The sequence below is a fragment of the Manacus candei genome, unplaced genomic scaffold (genome assembly GCF_025592945.1).
Source record: "Manacus candei isolate 608988 ecotype Guabito, Panama unplaced genomic scaffold, ASM2559294v1 h1tg000009l, whole genome shotgun sequence".
Lineage (NCBI taxonomy): Eukaryota > Metazoa > Chordata > Aves > Passeriformes > Pipridae > Manacus > Manacus candei.
This window is the reverse complement of record NW_026138057.1, coordinates 3,326,973-3,341,661: the sequence shown is the minus strand read 5'-3', so window position 1 is coordinate 3,341,661 and position 14,689 is coordinate 3,326,973. Positions and strand designations below refer to the sequence as shown.

The 14,689-nt window shown below is 56.3% G+C and overlaps 2 protein-coding genes across 4 annotated transcripts; one reads left to right on the top strand and one right to left on the bottom strand.

Annotated features, from left to right (window-relative positions):
* Window positions 1–700: 700 nt before the first annotated feature.
* On the bottom strand, window positions 701–6,891 carry LOC127466341 (uncharacterized). Of its 3 annotated transcripts, none has more exons than XM_051777060.1 (2): window positions 6,205–6,891; window positions 701–5,838 (listed from the first exon to the last, which is right to left on the bottom strand). In XM_051777060.1, exon 2 carries the CDS (start codon window positions 5,834–5,836, stop codon window positions 4,532–4,534), a length of 1,305 nt encoding a protein of 434 aa, XP_051633020.1. In that variant the 5' UTR covers window positions 5,837–5,838; window positions 6,205–6,891; the 3' UTR covers window positions 701–4,531. The 3 variants fall into 3 exon arrangements, with proteins under 3 accessions (XP_051633020.1, XP_051633022.1, XP_051633023.1); XM_051777062.1 differs by having other exon boundaries at window positions 701–4,651; XM_051777063.1 differs by having other exon boundaries at window positions 701–4,651; window positions 6,209–6,891.
* A 558-nt stretch (window positions 6,892–7,449) lies between these two features.
* Window positions 7,450–12,318, top strand: LOC127465754 (scavenger receptor cysteine-rich type 1 protein M130-like; the record flags this gene model as incomplete). The annotated part of the gene is given in 8 exon segments (XM_051776285.1): window positions 7,450–8,199; window positions 8,270–8,622; window positions 8,625–8,997; window positions 9,071–9,373; window positions 9,447–11,135; window positions 11,217–11,396; window positions 11,547–11,642; window positions 11,855–12,318. Coding segments are annotated over 8 exon segments (4,005 nt in total), but the record flags the coding sequence as incomplete, so codon positions are not given.
* Between the last annotated feature and the right edge of the window lie 2,371 nt (window positions 12,319–14,689).

The following is a 14,689-nucleotide window of genomic DNA, read 5'->3' as shown; positions in this document are numbered from 1 at the left end:
TGGGGGGCTGCAGCGAGGCCGAGCCCTGGCCCTGATTTGCCAGCCATGGGCAGGGGGCTCTGTGCCGATTCCAGTGCCGATCCCGACTCCGATCCCGGTGCCGATCCCGATGCCGATCCCGATCCCGGTGCCGATCCCGGTGTTGATCCCGGTGCCGACCCCGATCCCGGTCCCGACCCCGATGCCGATCCCGACTCCGATCCCAATCCCGATCCCGGTCCCGATCCCGATCCCGGTGCCGATCCCGATCCCAATCCCAGGATACGAAGATTTGCAGTTGCAGAACTGAGAGCTGGGCAAGGGTTGGTGCTTCTGCTCCATAACTCGGCCAGGGGGAGACCAGATCCATCAACAAAACTGTTTGTTCAGGTCATTTCCAGGCAACCAGAGCTGTCTCCCACAGGGACACCAGTGGGGCCGGGGCAGGAGGGTTACAAACAGCAAATTCTATGGAATATCAACCTGTCCTTGTCCCGATCCCGCTGAGCAAACCTGGAACCGTGGCTGCTTCCTGGCAAACCTGGCCTTAAAGCAGCAGCTCTGCAGGGGAATAGCCGGGCTCCAGGAGGCACTGGGAGGCTGTTCCAGCAGGAACTCCCCATGGAATTGCGGGCTGTAGGTAGAATTCCTCTAAACCTGCAAAGCTGAGACCGGAACCCAAACCTGGGCCCCCGCAGAGAACAATCTTTGTGCTGCCCTGTCGGCCAAAGCCGCTGCACTGAGAGATCTTGGCAGCCTGAGGGAGGGCATTCTCTCCATACCAGGAACCAGCATCTCCCCAGGGGACAATCCAAGTCCCAACCAACTCCTTTGGCCTTTCCCCAGGGACAGTGACCCTTATTTGGTCCTGCTCTCCCACCGTTCATTTTGGGGGATCCATTTGTGCTGGTTTATGTTCCACGACTCCACCCACAGCTGGAGATTTGGGGCTGTGCTTCTCTGCTCCCAGCAGGTTCCCTAAGGAGCCAGATAGTCCAACAATCCCCTCGTGTTGTAGACGACGGGATAAAGACACTTTTAGACCACAAAATTGATCAATAACTTATCCAACTTTATTGTTGCAGGCTCTGTGCTTATAAAGGTTAATAATTAGCTTCATACATATTACAAAAGCTAAGCTCATCATTGGCTTCTAATTACCTAAGTTATATTTGCGCAAATGCTGATTCTTTAACCTTCTTATGGTTACTTGTTTGCTATTTGCTCAGCTTTCCCATCTGTTATATTCTTTTCTTCTGTCACTTACCCAGTTTCTCAAACACTGTGACCTTCTAATAGTTTTACTGTGGGACCAGAGCTATAGCATCTCTCTCATGTCCCCTTTCTATCAACCATGTTTCTGCAATACTTTCCTCACTTCCCCCTTTTTCTTTAGACATTGTTAAAAATACATCATTCATTGCCTTCGTTAGCATGTTCTGTATTCACTTAAAAATACAAGGAACGATGCATAAAGCAGCTAACAATATCAGCAAAAGTGAATAGCTTGTTTAGTGATCTCAGCAAGCCATGATCCTAAGCCTAACTTTGCTAACCATTCTCTGATAGGATCCTTTTGGATTTTAAAGTCTTCTAAATGACCTTGCATTTCTTTTAGTTTTTGGTAGATGGACTGAGAGTGATCAGAAAGATTCATACAACACATGCCTTCAAATTCTTCACATCCATGCCCCTGAGCCAGCAATAGAAAATCTATAGCTGCTCTATTCTGTAAAACAGCATGTCTTATTTCATCAAAGTCATGAGCCAATTTCCCTAGAATTTTTGAGGTTCTATTCATTTGATCCCTTGCCCAACAAGCTGTTCTTTGGACAAGAACTAGACTCTTTTTTGCTCCAACGGGGGCAAACAGGGATGCAAAGAAATTTGCCGTAGGTGACCAAAATTTAATGGGTTGGTTTTCTACTGATTTACAGTATTTATCAAATTCAGTGTCTCGTTTGTTCCGAATATTTCTCTTTTTCAAATGCGTTATTTGTCTCATAGTGGGTGTAAACATAGTCAATTTTCCCAAGTAGCACGGCCCACCAATGGGGTATTTAGGAATGCCAGACCATGCTCTATTGCCACAAATTAAGAAATAACCAGGTGGTAAATATTTTGGCTTTGTCACACTGACTGACACATTTTTGGCATAACCTTGGCACCAGGTTACATTATCGTATGGAGGGTTCTGTGCTGTTACGTTTGTAGTGGATACATTTCCAATTGTTTGTTGCCACTGCAGAAAAATCTTTTCCTTTTTCATATTGAGTCTAAAGCAAGAGTCATTTCCATACACAGCTCCAAATAATTGTAACTCACTGGGACTATCTGCCATAGGCCTGTTCAGACTGGCCACTAACAAAAGAGTGCCTTTGGTGCCGTTTGTGCATTCTTTTGTTACATTGCAAACTGATTCCACCTTGGTTTTGTCATAATTAGAGCTAACCCATCCTGCAAAATCATTTGTATCAAGGTAAGGAATGCCAATAAGACATGTTTGAAAAGGATCTGACGCTGAGGCTAAACTTAGACAGAAGTCCAATTGACCTGTTTGGTTGGCAAATGTTACCCAAATGTTTTCTCTGGGTCCAACAGGGATACTAGGATGTCCTTGTGTTATCAGAATTATCTTCAAAATCCAAAAACATAAAGAAATCATCATTTTCTTTTAAATTTCTGACCGTGTACCTCCACACAAAAATCTAGATATTGTTGTGGATACTGTGATTATATTTCCTGACACAAAGGTCTAAATATTTCTGTGGATTCCCTTGAAAAGGTTCATCAGGTATTACAACTGTTAAGGGTGTTCTTTTCCGACAACGGGCAGCTATTATCTTAATGTCTCTTATGATGCTTATGCGCTTGATAATATGCTTTGTGTTCCAACGTAAATATGCTAAGGCTTTTTGCTCACTGCTTTCAAATAGTTGCAAAGCTGCGGCTAGTGGCAAACCAGTGGTTTGTTGTAATTCGTACTGCCACGTTTCTAAAAATGATACAAATGCACAAAGTTTACACCAGATACTTGTATCTAGTCTAGAAATAACTAAAACCTCACCACTCATGGTGGGAATTTGAAGAATTCATATACCATTCAGAATAAGGAGTCACTATGGTTCAACAGAATCATGTTACACATCTCTAAAATCCTGACACCAGTAGAAAGTATTTTTAGGTTTACACAGTCACACAGTCATTAGCTTTTCTCTTTCACACAATCTTTTTTCACACACTCTTAGGTGGCCACCTCAGTCATCCATCATTCACACACACGTTTCCAAGTAGTCATTGGCTGTGCACTTCTTATCAGTTTCATAATTCAAAGGAAATTTATGGCATGGTTGCCATCAGCAATCTGCAAATCCTGCATAACTCTCCATGTAAAAGACAGATACAGCAAGAAAGAACAGAATATTATCTTGGAAATCTTCAACCCTTCTCATAGAGCAACGATATTTTATCATAAAGGCAATAAAACTACTTTTGCAGGGGGCAAGACTATGTCCCCTTCTGTCTCATCGTTCCGTCTCCAAATCTTCTGTGCGGCGACCGCCGCCACTGCCCCGCTGCCCGGCGCCGCCCCGCAGGCACCCGCCACGGGCGGACAGACCCGGTGCCAGCACGGGCTCACTCGGCACGGGCTCACTCGGCACGGGTTCACTCGGCACGGGTTCACTCGGCACGGGCTCACTCGGCACGGGCTCACTCGGCACGGCGGTGTAAGCACCCAGCGCCGTGAACACAGCCACAAACGGGCAGGGCAGTCCCGCAGCACAGCTCAGATGAAAAGCTGGAAATGTCTTAAGGTGGAACTCAGTCACAGGGTTCGTAAAGTTCACCTCTGGTCCATCAGCAGTGCTTTCACACCGCAGCCGTCGTCTCCGATCGTCCTGGATATGCACTGCCGAGACGCTGGCACCGCGTTCATGCTGGCGGGGCCGCTCGGTTGTCCCCGGCCCCGATCTGTGATTTGTCGTCCCGCTCCGGCTCCCTTCAACTCCGCTCGACTCCCTTTTTGCACGATTTCTCCGTATGATGGTATCTAGTAGCATTCTAATGTCCTCAGACTGTGCTTTAATGTCTTTTACTGTTCCAGATAACAATCGCCAAGTTGTAAGGAGGGAAGCAGCAACTTTTTCTCCCTTAGAGGCAGCAGTAAAGAGCTTATCACTAAGTTCTTTCCAAGTAGAGATAGTACAGGCAGTTACAGTGTTCGCTTCATATCCCTGGCCCTTACATGAAAGTAGCATCTGCCGCAAAGCCAGTTCGTCTAATTTCTCTCCCTTTTTTAAGCAGGATAGACTTCCATATAGATGCAACATTAGATCCCTTTTGTTCTCAGTGGCTCTCAGTTGCTTTCTGTTTTGCTAATCACAATGTCCTGTATAATCAGCATCAATAAGTCCAGGCAACACAAATAATCCAGCAAGACTAGCTGATGATCTTCCTATCAGTAGTGCACCAAACACTTGTTTATTTATTATTAAAGGTCCATAAATCCCGGTGGGAATCTTTTGAGGTTGGGTGGATAGCAAGGTAACTTCTACTGCTGTTGCCAAATCCAATCCAAGGCTGCCGGCTGTGGCAGGTTGTAATCCGAGAGTGTTGGTTGAGGTGGTTTGTAATCCGCAATTGTCGGCTGGGGTAGATTGCAGCTGCTTTCCTGTCCGTGGAATGGATTGTTCGGTGAAAAACTGTTGGTTGGAGTTATCTGGTAACATTTTAATCGAGCTTTTCCTTCTGCAAAATTATGTGCCTTTACTTGAAGGGGTGCAAGAGCAGCTAAAACCTGAGCTTGGGAACATTGAGCTTGCTCTTTAAGTCCCTTAGCTAGATCTTGAATAGCATTAACTATAAATGCATTCTCTCCTGTAGGAACAACTAATGCTTTTTCTAATAACTCCTCAATAGTCCAATAAGGACCCATCGTACTTATTATTTGCGTAATTGTTGAAGTAGCATTTTGCAACACACACTGCTTTAACATAGTTCCTTTCATATAATCTGGTACTCCTGCTCGAGTAATAGCAGCTGTTAACTTGTCAACATATTCTCCAAATGATTCATCCTTTCCTTGTTTTAAGCCCATATACAAAGGTACTCCTCCTGGCTCTTTAACTCTTTCTAAAGCCCTTCTAACAAGATCCATTGCCTCTCTAATTTTGTCTGGGCCAAGATGAACTTGTGCCTCAGGGTGTGTATATGCCCCCATGCCCATTAATTCTTCTATAGTGACACCATGCAAAGGGTCTCCGGGCAGCCGTTGTTCTGCTACACTTTCATGAACTAACGCTTGCCAATGTGCATTAAATAACAATTGCTGATGTTCAGTCAATATCATACGAGTTATAGATCGGAGATCAGATGGCAGTAAAAGATGTGTATACCAGAAATAATCTAACATTTGTTTAGTTGGTTCAGCATGTAATCCAAACTCACTGACTGTACTTCGCAATTGTGCCAAGAATTTCCAATCTAATGCAGTAATAACAGCATTCATTCCTCCCTGCCCATCCAGATTATAAGTAACGGGAATGGCATACGAATCCACAGCCTGCAGCCCATGAGAATCACCCTGCTCCACACAGTGCTTAGCAAACGCAGCCCAAGTTTCTCTCCGCTCTTTTACCACGGCCTCCGCCAGGTCACTGAATGCCCCAGGGACAGGCTCTTTGGTCGAGTGAGCAGGAGGAGGAGGAGGTTTGAACCGAGGGTCAGTCTGACTGCTAGGCACATCGGCCAGGGGAGGTGGTGCAGTAGGAGCTGCAGACGTCTCTGATTCTAGCAACCCATCTGTATTTATTTTAGAAGGATCAGGGGGCACAGCAGGGAGGTGAACTGTCTGCATAGCTGGAGGAGAAGGTTTATAAGAAAACCAATCAGCATTCTTATACTCTTTATTCTGCTGTCTCACATTTAGTGCTTGCTCTGCTGCTCTGCGTTCAGCCTCATGTTGCAACAATGTATAATAAACCACCCTCCAAAGCTTTCGTAGCTTTTCTGCAACTTTATCATCATCTAAAACAGCTTCCCATATTTTATCACCAAATTTACGCCACTCCTCTAAGGAATGCACAGTATGAGGATTAACAAAACACCCTTTTTCATTACCATAATCAAGCAACCCAGGAAGTTCCTTTTTTAAATCTAAATCTTTAACCCCCTTTTTCTGTAAAAATTCAGAAAATAAACTATATGCTGCTTGCCTATCCATACCTACGTCAGCGCTGTTGCAGCCCTTTCAAGGTCCGGCAGCACGTACGGCAGAGCTTGTCTGTACAACGCTCCGGGTCCGAAGTTGCACCTTTATGCCAACTTTTTCCACAGTTGCACCTTTATGCCAACTGTTTTCGACCAGCCTCGCTGCTAAGGCTCCGACACCTTGCCATCTCAACCGTGATTCCCCCGTTTCTTTAAATCCAGCCGAGAAGTCTTCTTTAAGCCGAGAAGCCCTCTTTTAAATCGAGAAGTCTTCTTTTAAATCGAGAAGTCTTCTTTTAGTAGAGTCAGAGTCGGGTTGGAGTCGGGGTCACCATTTGTTGTAGACGACGGGATAAAGACACTTTTAGACCACAAAATTGATCAATAACTTATCCAACTTTATTGTTGCAGGCTCTGTGCTTATAAAGGTTAATAATTAGCTTCATACATATTACAAAAGCTAAGCTCATCATTGGCTTCTAATTACCTAAGTTATATTTGCGCAAATGCTGATTCTTTAACCTTCTTATGGTTACTTGTTTGCTATTTGCTCAGCTTTCCCATCCGTTATATTCTTTTCTTCTGTCATGTACCCAGTTTCTCAAACACTGTGACCTTCTAATAGTTTTCTCTTACCGTGGGACCAGAGCTATAGCATCTCTCTCATGTCCCCTTTCTATCAACCATGTTTCTGCAATACTTTCCACACCCTCGTTTGACTTTCTAGGTGAATTGTACACAAGCCAGTCCCCCATTCCCTATCCAGGCTGGGAGTGCTCGTGCCCTTGGCACAGTTGGCTCTGGCTGGGCAGGAACTGAGAGCAGGACACGGGGCAGAGTGGATCAGCTGCCCAGGGAATCTCCAGGATTCTCACAGAGACAGCAGCATCTGTGCTAAAAGCAGTTGAGGTCCAGGAAGAGACTGGGACAAACCAAGACAAAGCAGTATGGCTTCTGAGGGCTTTCCAGGCTTTGCCAGCAGCCTTGGAAGTAGCGCCAGTGAGTTCTGATGGGTTTCTGGTGGGTCATTGCTTCAGTCTTCTGCTTTTCCCTGAACCTCTGGTGTGTACTTTCTGAGCTCAGCTGGAAATAGATTTTCCAGCAAACAGAAATCCTTCTCATCCTGAGAAGCTACATTTTTTGAACTTCCTATCAAAGCAGATCTTCAGAGCTTTGTTCCCAGCAGTGAAAGTCTCTGGCGTTGGGACCGTGGCGGCAGGGAGCCGCAGGAGCGATCAGACAGGGACGTCTCCTTAACGCTGCGGCTCCGGAGGCTCCCGAGCTGCAGCGGGACAGAGCCGCGGGGCGCGGGCAGCGCAGAGCGGCGGCGTTATCGGTGCCGGCGCAGGTGGCAGGAGCCGCGTGCGGTCGGTGCCTCGGCCGCGTCCCCGGCGGGCGGTGACCGCCTCCTTCCTGCCCCGGCGGCGAGGCGAGCGCGGGGGCACAGCTGCGGCAGCCCCGCCATGTGCCACCGCCCGCGCGAGGCACCGGGACCCGCCGCCCCCGCGGGGAGCCGGGGGCTGCTCCCACCGCCCGGGGAGGGGGCACCGGGGAGGGGGCCCCGGGGCTCTGCCTCGAGCCGCTCCTCGGGGCGGTCCCGTGGAGGCTCCGGCGGGATTGGGGCTGAATCCTGTCAGCGCGGGGATGGCTCTTGCCGGGCTCCAGCGGCAGAGTTGGACCCACGGGGGGGTACAGGAGGGGCCCCCCCGGCCCAGGTGCTGGGGGGGGGGCGGCTCCCCCCGGGGACATCCGTGTGCCGGCCCACTGTGGCGAGGTGTGTGACGCCAGAAGCGAAGCCGAGCCTCATATTTGGGCACGAAGCAGGTTATTGGAGGCCGTGGCCCCGCAGCTGGGCGATCCCCCGGCTGATAAAGGCTCCCCTGGTGCTGCCGCCTGCACCGGCTCCGGCGCTGCCGCTACATCATCCCCTGCCTGCGCTGGGGGTGCGGGACGGTGGGATGGGGCCGGTCGGGGCGCTGGGGCTGCTGCTGTGCCTGCAGCTGTGTGGGGGTGAGTGGCGGGGTGGTGGGAGCGGGGACCCGCCGGTGCCGGGCCCGGCTCAGGCCCCTCCGTGCCGCAGGCTCCGGGCAGCTGCGGCTGGTGGGGGGCGGCGGGCGCTGTGCCGGACGCGTGGAGGTGAATCACGACGGTGAGTGGGGCTCCGTCTGTGTCTACGACTTCGACTGGCAAGCCCGCTGGGCCACCGTGGTGTGCCGGCAGCTGGGCTGTGGCCGCGTGGCCTCGTCGTCCCCGTACGCCCCGTTCGGGCAGGGCAGCGGCCGGATCTGGCTCCAGCCCTTCTACTGCCTTGGCACCGAGGAGGTGCTGGAGGAGTGTCCGCACTACGAATGGGGCCAGCACTACTGCGACCACGAGCGGGACGTGGGGGTGATCTGCACAGGTGAGGGGGACAGGCTGGCCGTGCCAGGACACCCACCTCGTGCCAGGGTGTGCCAGGCAGGGCTGAGCTGTGCCGGTGTCCCGGTGCAGAGGCCTTGGAGCTGAGGCTGGTGGATGGCGGCGGTCCCTGCACTGGGAGGGTGGAGGTGAAGCTGCGGGGACACTGGGGCTCGGTTATAGATGACAACTGGGACATGGAGGATGCTGAGGTGGTGTGCCAGCAGCTGGGCTGTGGCTCGGCTGCCGGCGCCTACTCCTCCCGTGACCGCTTTAGCGCAGGGACCGGGCCCATCAGCCTGGCCCTGGTGGACTGCAATGGGGACGAGGCCACACTGTGGGACTGCAAGATCCGCGGCTGGGGACCCTACAGAGGTCCCCATGACTATGACACTTCCGTCATCTGCCAAGGTAGGAGCCGGGCTGGGAGGGACGCGGCACTCCCGGCACATCCCTCAGTGCCAACTCTGCACCGCTCCCGCAGGGTTTTCCCGGCTGGTCGGAGGTGACAGAGCCTGTGCCGGGCGGTTGGAGGTGCGGCAGCGCCAGGCCTGGGTTGGTGTCTGCGCGGAGCACGTGGACATGAAGGTGGCCCAGGTGGTGTGCCGGGAGCTGGGCTGCGGCGCGGCGCTGGCCATCCCCGGCAGCGGCCGGTTTGGGGCGGGAACGGGGCCGCTGTGGGAGGGGGGGTTCAACTGCACCGGCACCGAGCCCCTCCTCAGCGCCTGCGCCCGGCGGGTGCCCCACAGCCAGGGCTGCGCTGGCCACGCCACCATCATCTGCTCCCGTAAGCACCGGGGACACCGGGGGTGTTGGGGGTCCCCCCAGCATCACCCCCCTGAACGGCCTTTCTGCCACAGCCTACACGGGCTTCCGGCTGGGGAACAGCAGCTCGGGCTGTGCCGGGCGGGTGGAGGTGGCGGTGAGGGGCACGTGGGGGTCCGTCTGCGCCACCGACTGGGACCTGCCCGATGCCGACGTCCTGTGCCGCCACCTGGGCTGTGGCCACGCCGTCACCGTGCCCCCGGGAGGCTCCTTCGGCAGCGGGGACGGGCCGCTGAGGCCGGACGCCTTCGGCTGCAGCGGGAGCGAGCGGCACCCGGGCGAGTGCCCCGTGGCGGTGCTGGGGGAGCCCCCCTGCACCCCGGGGAACGCCGCCGCTGTCAACTGCTCAGGTCTGTGTGGCACCTGTGGGAAGAGCCTCCAAGGGCTTTTGGGACACCCCAAGAATTGGGAGCGGAGCACTCAGGGCTGTTTTGGGGTGAGGGTAAGGCTGAACCAGGTGCCAGACCCCTACGGCACTGCTGGTGATTTTTCAGGCACTGAAGGCACCATCAATTCCGTGCGGCTGGTGGAGGGTGAGAACCGGTGTGACGGGCGGCTGGAGGAGGCCATAACCACCCCAGCCTGGCGCCGTGTGCCTGTGGAGCAGCGGAAGAGATGGGATGTCTACATGGTGTGTTCTGTGCTGGGTTGTGGCCTGCCAAAGGAGATCTACACAGCCTCGGGTATGGCACCCACTGCACTGACCAGCAGCTCCAGGGAGGTGGATGTCGTGACGAGGGAGATGTACGACATCTCGGGGATGGGCCCTGAGCTGACCAGGAGCCTCGAGAAGACAGAGGACGTGGCAGAGGAGATCTCTGATGTCTTAGGGATGGGCCCTGCACCAACCAGCAGCCCTGAGGAGATGGTCATCGTCTGCTCAGGTGGGTGTCCCGAGAAGGGCCGGGGTGCTGGTGCCCCGAGCAGCCCCCAGCCCGGTCCTTCCGTGCCCGCAGGCAGCCGGCGGGTGAGGCTGGCGGGCGGTGCCGGGCGCTGCGCCGGGCGGGTGGAGGTCTATGCCGGTGGCACCTGGAGCAGCGTGTGCCAGGAGCGCTGGGACCTGCGGGCCGCCGCCGTTGTGTGCCGGGAGCTGGGCTGTGGCGCGGCACTGGAGGCCCCCGGCTCGGCGCGCTTCGGCCCCGGGCCGGGGACAGCGTGGCCGTACGTGGTTGAGTGCGCCGGGAGCGAGGAGTCTCTCTGGGAATGCCCACGCTCGGAAGGGCGCGAGTGCGAGCGCGGGGCCGGGGCCGGGGCCGTCTGCTCAGGTGAGTGTCGGGTGTCCCCGGGGCGGGGAGCAGCAGAGCCCCCGGGGGGTTCCCGTCCGTGCCGTGACCCCCCTGCTCCCCTCGCAGAGCAGCTCTCCCTGCGGCTGGCGGGCGGGCGCGGGCGCTGCAGCGGGTCCCTGGAGCTGCTCCACAACGGCACCTGGGGCCGCGTGTGCGCCACCGGCACCAGCCCCGGCACCGCCGCCGCCGTCTGCCGGCAGCTGGGCTGTGGGGACGGGGGGCAGCTGGCACCCGTACCAGCCCTGCAGCCGGCCCCCGCCTGGCTGGCCTGGGTGGGCTGCGAGGAGGGGGCCCGCTCGCTCTGGGGGTGCCCCTCGGCACCCTGGCACCTGCAGGCCTGCGGCCCCGGAGGGGACGCCTACGTGGCTTGTGCGGAGGACAGTGACAACCCCAGCGAGACAGCCACCCCCCTGTGCCCGGACGGGGCCACCTGCACAGGTAGCTCTGCCCGTGCCAGCAGCCCCCCCGCCGGGCCGGCTGGGATCCCCCTGCCCTCACTGCCTGGCCGTGTCCCCACAGCTGTCCCCAGCAGCAGCGGCCCTGCGGTGGCCAGGGGGACTGTGCCAGTGACAAGCGGGCAGGTGGCCAGGGGGACTGTGCCGGTGCCGGTGGTGCTGTGCGTGGTCCTGGGGACGCTGCTGTGCCTGGCCCTGGGCACCCTGGCCGTGCTGATGTGCCGTGCCCGCGCTTGGCGCCGAGGTGGGTCCCGGCGGGTGGGTGCCGGGGCAGAGCCGCTTTGGGGGTTCAGGGGCTCCCCCCGTGTGGAACGGCTCGGAGGGTGGGCAGTGGGTGACCCCGGTGCCACCCACGGTGCCCACGGCCCTGGGAGAGCGCTGCCTCTTGTTGCAGGCCCCGGCAGAGCCGTGGGTGCCATCCCCGACGCCATCTACGAGGAGCTGGACTACAGCGCCATGCCGGAGTACCAGGAGGTGCCCAGTCGCCCAGGTCGGTGCAGCCCCCGTGCCCCAGCTCTGCCCGGACAGGGGGGCTCTGCCCCACAGTCCCACCGCGGCAGCGGGTCCTGGTGGCACAGCACTGGCTCCTCCCCGTGGTGTGGGGGGTCCCTGGGTCCCATCACAGCCCTGCTCTGTGGCTGAGGTTGTGTCACCCGCGGTGCCACCTCTGGCCACCCCCAACACTCTGTTTTCCCCCTGCAGGTTCCCCGCGGGAGGGCTCAGTGAAGAAGCTGCTGTATTACACCGGGGACAGCGTGGAGGGGAGTGACACCGGGGCAGCCCCAGGTAGGGGCACAGGGCAGGAACCCAGCGGGGAGCGCTGGGGACAGGGGACACGGCAGGGCTGGGGAGCTGAGGGGACACGTCCCCCCTCGTTAGTGGGCAGAGAAGCATCGCCTTTCCCTGAGGGACCAAGGGCCACCAACACATCCCTGGTGGCACGGGCAGAGGGGGATGGCACAGCCATAGGGGGATGGCACAGCCAGAGGGGGATGGCACAGCCAGTCCCTGCCATGGCCACCGGGTCAGTGCCATGTACCCCCGTGCCCGTCCCAGCCCCCCCTGCCCTGCCTGGGCACAGAACCCCAGATGGCTACAACGATGCCACAGCAGGAACCTCGGATGGCTACGACGATCCCATGGTTGGAACCCCAAATGGATACGATGATGCCACGGCCGTGCCAGAGGAGTCCCCCACTTCCAGCACTGGGGACATCTCCGAGGGGGTGGCATGGAGGAGCTGGATCTGTGTCCCACCCACAGGTAAGAGGGACCACAGCTGCCCTATCTGCCCTGGAGAGCCACTCCATGAGGGGTTTGGCTGCGGTGGCGAGCTGGGATCCATCAGCAGATCCACGGGGGCTGCAGAATCACAGGAACACCCCAGGTGGGGTCTGGAGGGGGGACACGGAGTTGTCCCCCTGAGGCACCTGCCTTTGCTGTCCCCAAGGTGGGAGCTGCCCCCCTCCAAGTCCCCCCGGAGCCACAAGGGACCCCCCGGGACAGCCCCCGGGGCACATGGACTGTGATGATGTCGGCACCGGCACCCCGGGGATGTCGCAGTGAGGATGTCCCGGCCATGTCCCATCCCTGGGGACACGTGTGCAGGGTGGGGGGCTCTGTGTCATCATCTCTGATAATGTCATTTGGGGCACTCCGGTGTCACTGGGAGGGTGGTGTTGTGGTGGAGAATATGAGTGGGGAGTCAAGGGGGTCCAGTGGGTTCCCCCAAGAACGGAGGGGACAGCCCAAAAATGCCTTAAAATTCATAAGGAGGGGCTGTGTGACTCTATGAAATACTGAACTCTTTAAAGTTTGTTATTTTTAAATCTATTGATGAATAATATCAATTCATATGAAAACTGATTTCAAAATAAAACCCCATACCTGTTATAATATATACAGGATTTTGAGATATGAGAAATTCCAAACGTGGATCCATAGGGTTTGAAAATTAAAATAAAACATTTGTACGAATACGTTAAACACTGAAGGGCTGGAAAATGTGAGGCAGGCACTCGCTGTGCAGCAGCAGGGGCAGGTCGGTGTGTCGGGGGTTGTTCCTGTCCCCTCCCTGTCACCCCAGGGCGGTGGCACCGAGCGGGGAAGGAGCGGCCGGGCCGGGCTGGGGCCGGGGGGGTTCCCGGGGCACCCGGGACTTGTGGCCTCCTGTCTCTCCCGGGGGGGTAAAATGAACATTTTGAGTTAAAACCGAGGCAATTAGTGAGGGACATTCTGGGGGGGAAATCGAGGTTCTCCCAGCGGGACAGGAAGGGACAATTCTGGGGTAAAACCTGAGCTGGGCAGGGGAGGTTTGGGGGTCAAACCTGAGTTCCTGTGCAGGCGACAGAAGAGGGAAAAGCAGAGGCAAATTGGGAGGGGAAGCAGAGGTGACATTTTCCATAGAATTGCTGAGGTAATTTGGATGAAACAAAATCACCTTTTTTGTGGGGTGAATCCGGGGGTACCTTTTTGAGGAAAAAGGAGCCTTTCTGAGAGAAAGGCTGGGAACTCAGAGAAGACCGAGGCAGCATTTTGGACAGAAAACCTGGAGTTCCATAGAGGGGACAGAGGTGACCCTTTTAGCTGAAAACTGGGGGTAATTTAGAGGGGACACGACCACTGTTTTATGTAGGAAAGGGGGGGGTGATGTAGAGGGGAGAGAGGTGGCATTTCAGAGGGAGTGGCTGAGCTGGTTGGTGAGGGCCGAGATGGACTGCCAGCTGCAGACTGAGCCTGGGGCCTGAATCCTTTCCAGTCAGCAGGAGCTGTTCCCAAATGCCATCCCCTGGCTCATAACTCGGTAAGATTGTGTTCCTCCAACCCAACCCCCAGGTGCAGCTTTGGTGCTCCTGTGTGCACCTCTCGCCTTTGCCTCCTGAGACCATCCTTGTGTTGCAGCTCAATAAAGTCCATTTTGGTGTTTATTGGTTTTGATTAGTGCGTGTAACAAAAGTGCTGCTCAGTTTCTCTAAACTATTCCCCTCCTTCAATAGCTGCATCACCGGTCCAAAATTTATGTTCCTAGACAATCCTTTTCCAGCAGGAAACACCATTTTCCTTTACCCGGTTGTTGGCAGGGCGGGGCCGGGCTGAGGGAACGGGGGCGGGGCCGCGCTGAGGGAACGGGGGCGGGGCCGCGCTGAGGGAACGGGGGCGGGGCCGCGCTGAGGGAACGGGGGCGGGGCCGCGCCGAGGGGCGGGGCCGGGCTGAGCGGGCGGGGCGGGGCCGCAGGACCAGGCGGGCTGGGATTGGGCGGAGGCGCTCGAGTGCTGATTGGGCAGCGCTGCCGGCCCGCGGTATAAAGGGCCGGCGGGGCGGGTGCGGGCGGTTGTGTGTGAGGGCTGAGGGTGCGGCCCCGCTGCTGCCCGGGCTGCGGAGGGGAGAGCGCCTTGGCCGCTGGGTTTGTGCACCGGGGCAGCCGGGGGCGTTTAGGGGCGCCTTGTGTTTGGCAGCGGGGGCCGGGTGAGCCCGTTACCTGCCGGGTGCCCCCGGGGCAGCCGTGGCAGGGCTGCGGGGCTGTTGCTCTCTGGGTG

Bases quoted from the DNA above. Each gene is read 5' to 3' on its own strand.
- LOC127466341 (XM_051777060.1), bottom strand. From the start codon at position 5,836: ATGCAGACAGTTCACCTCCCTGCTGTGCCCCCTGATCCTTCTAAAATA.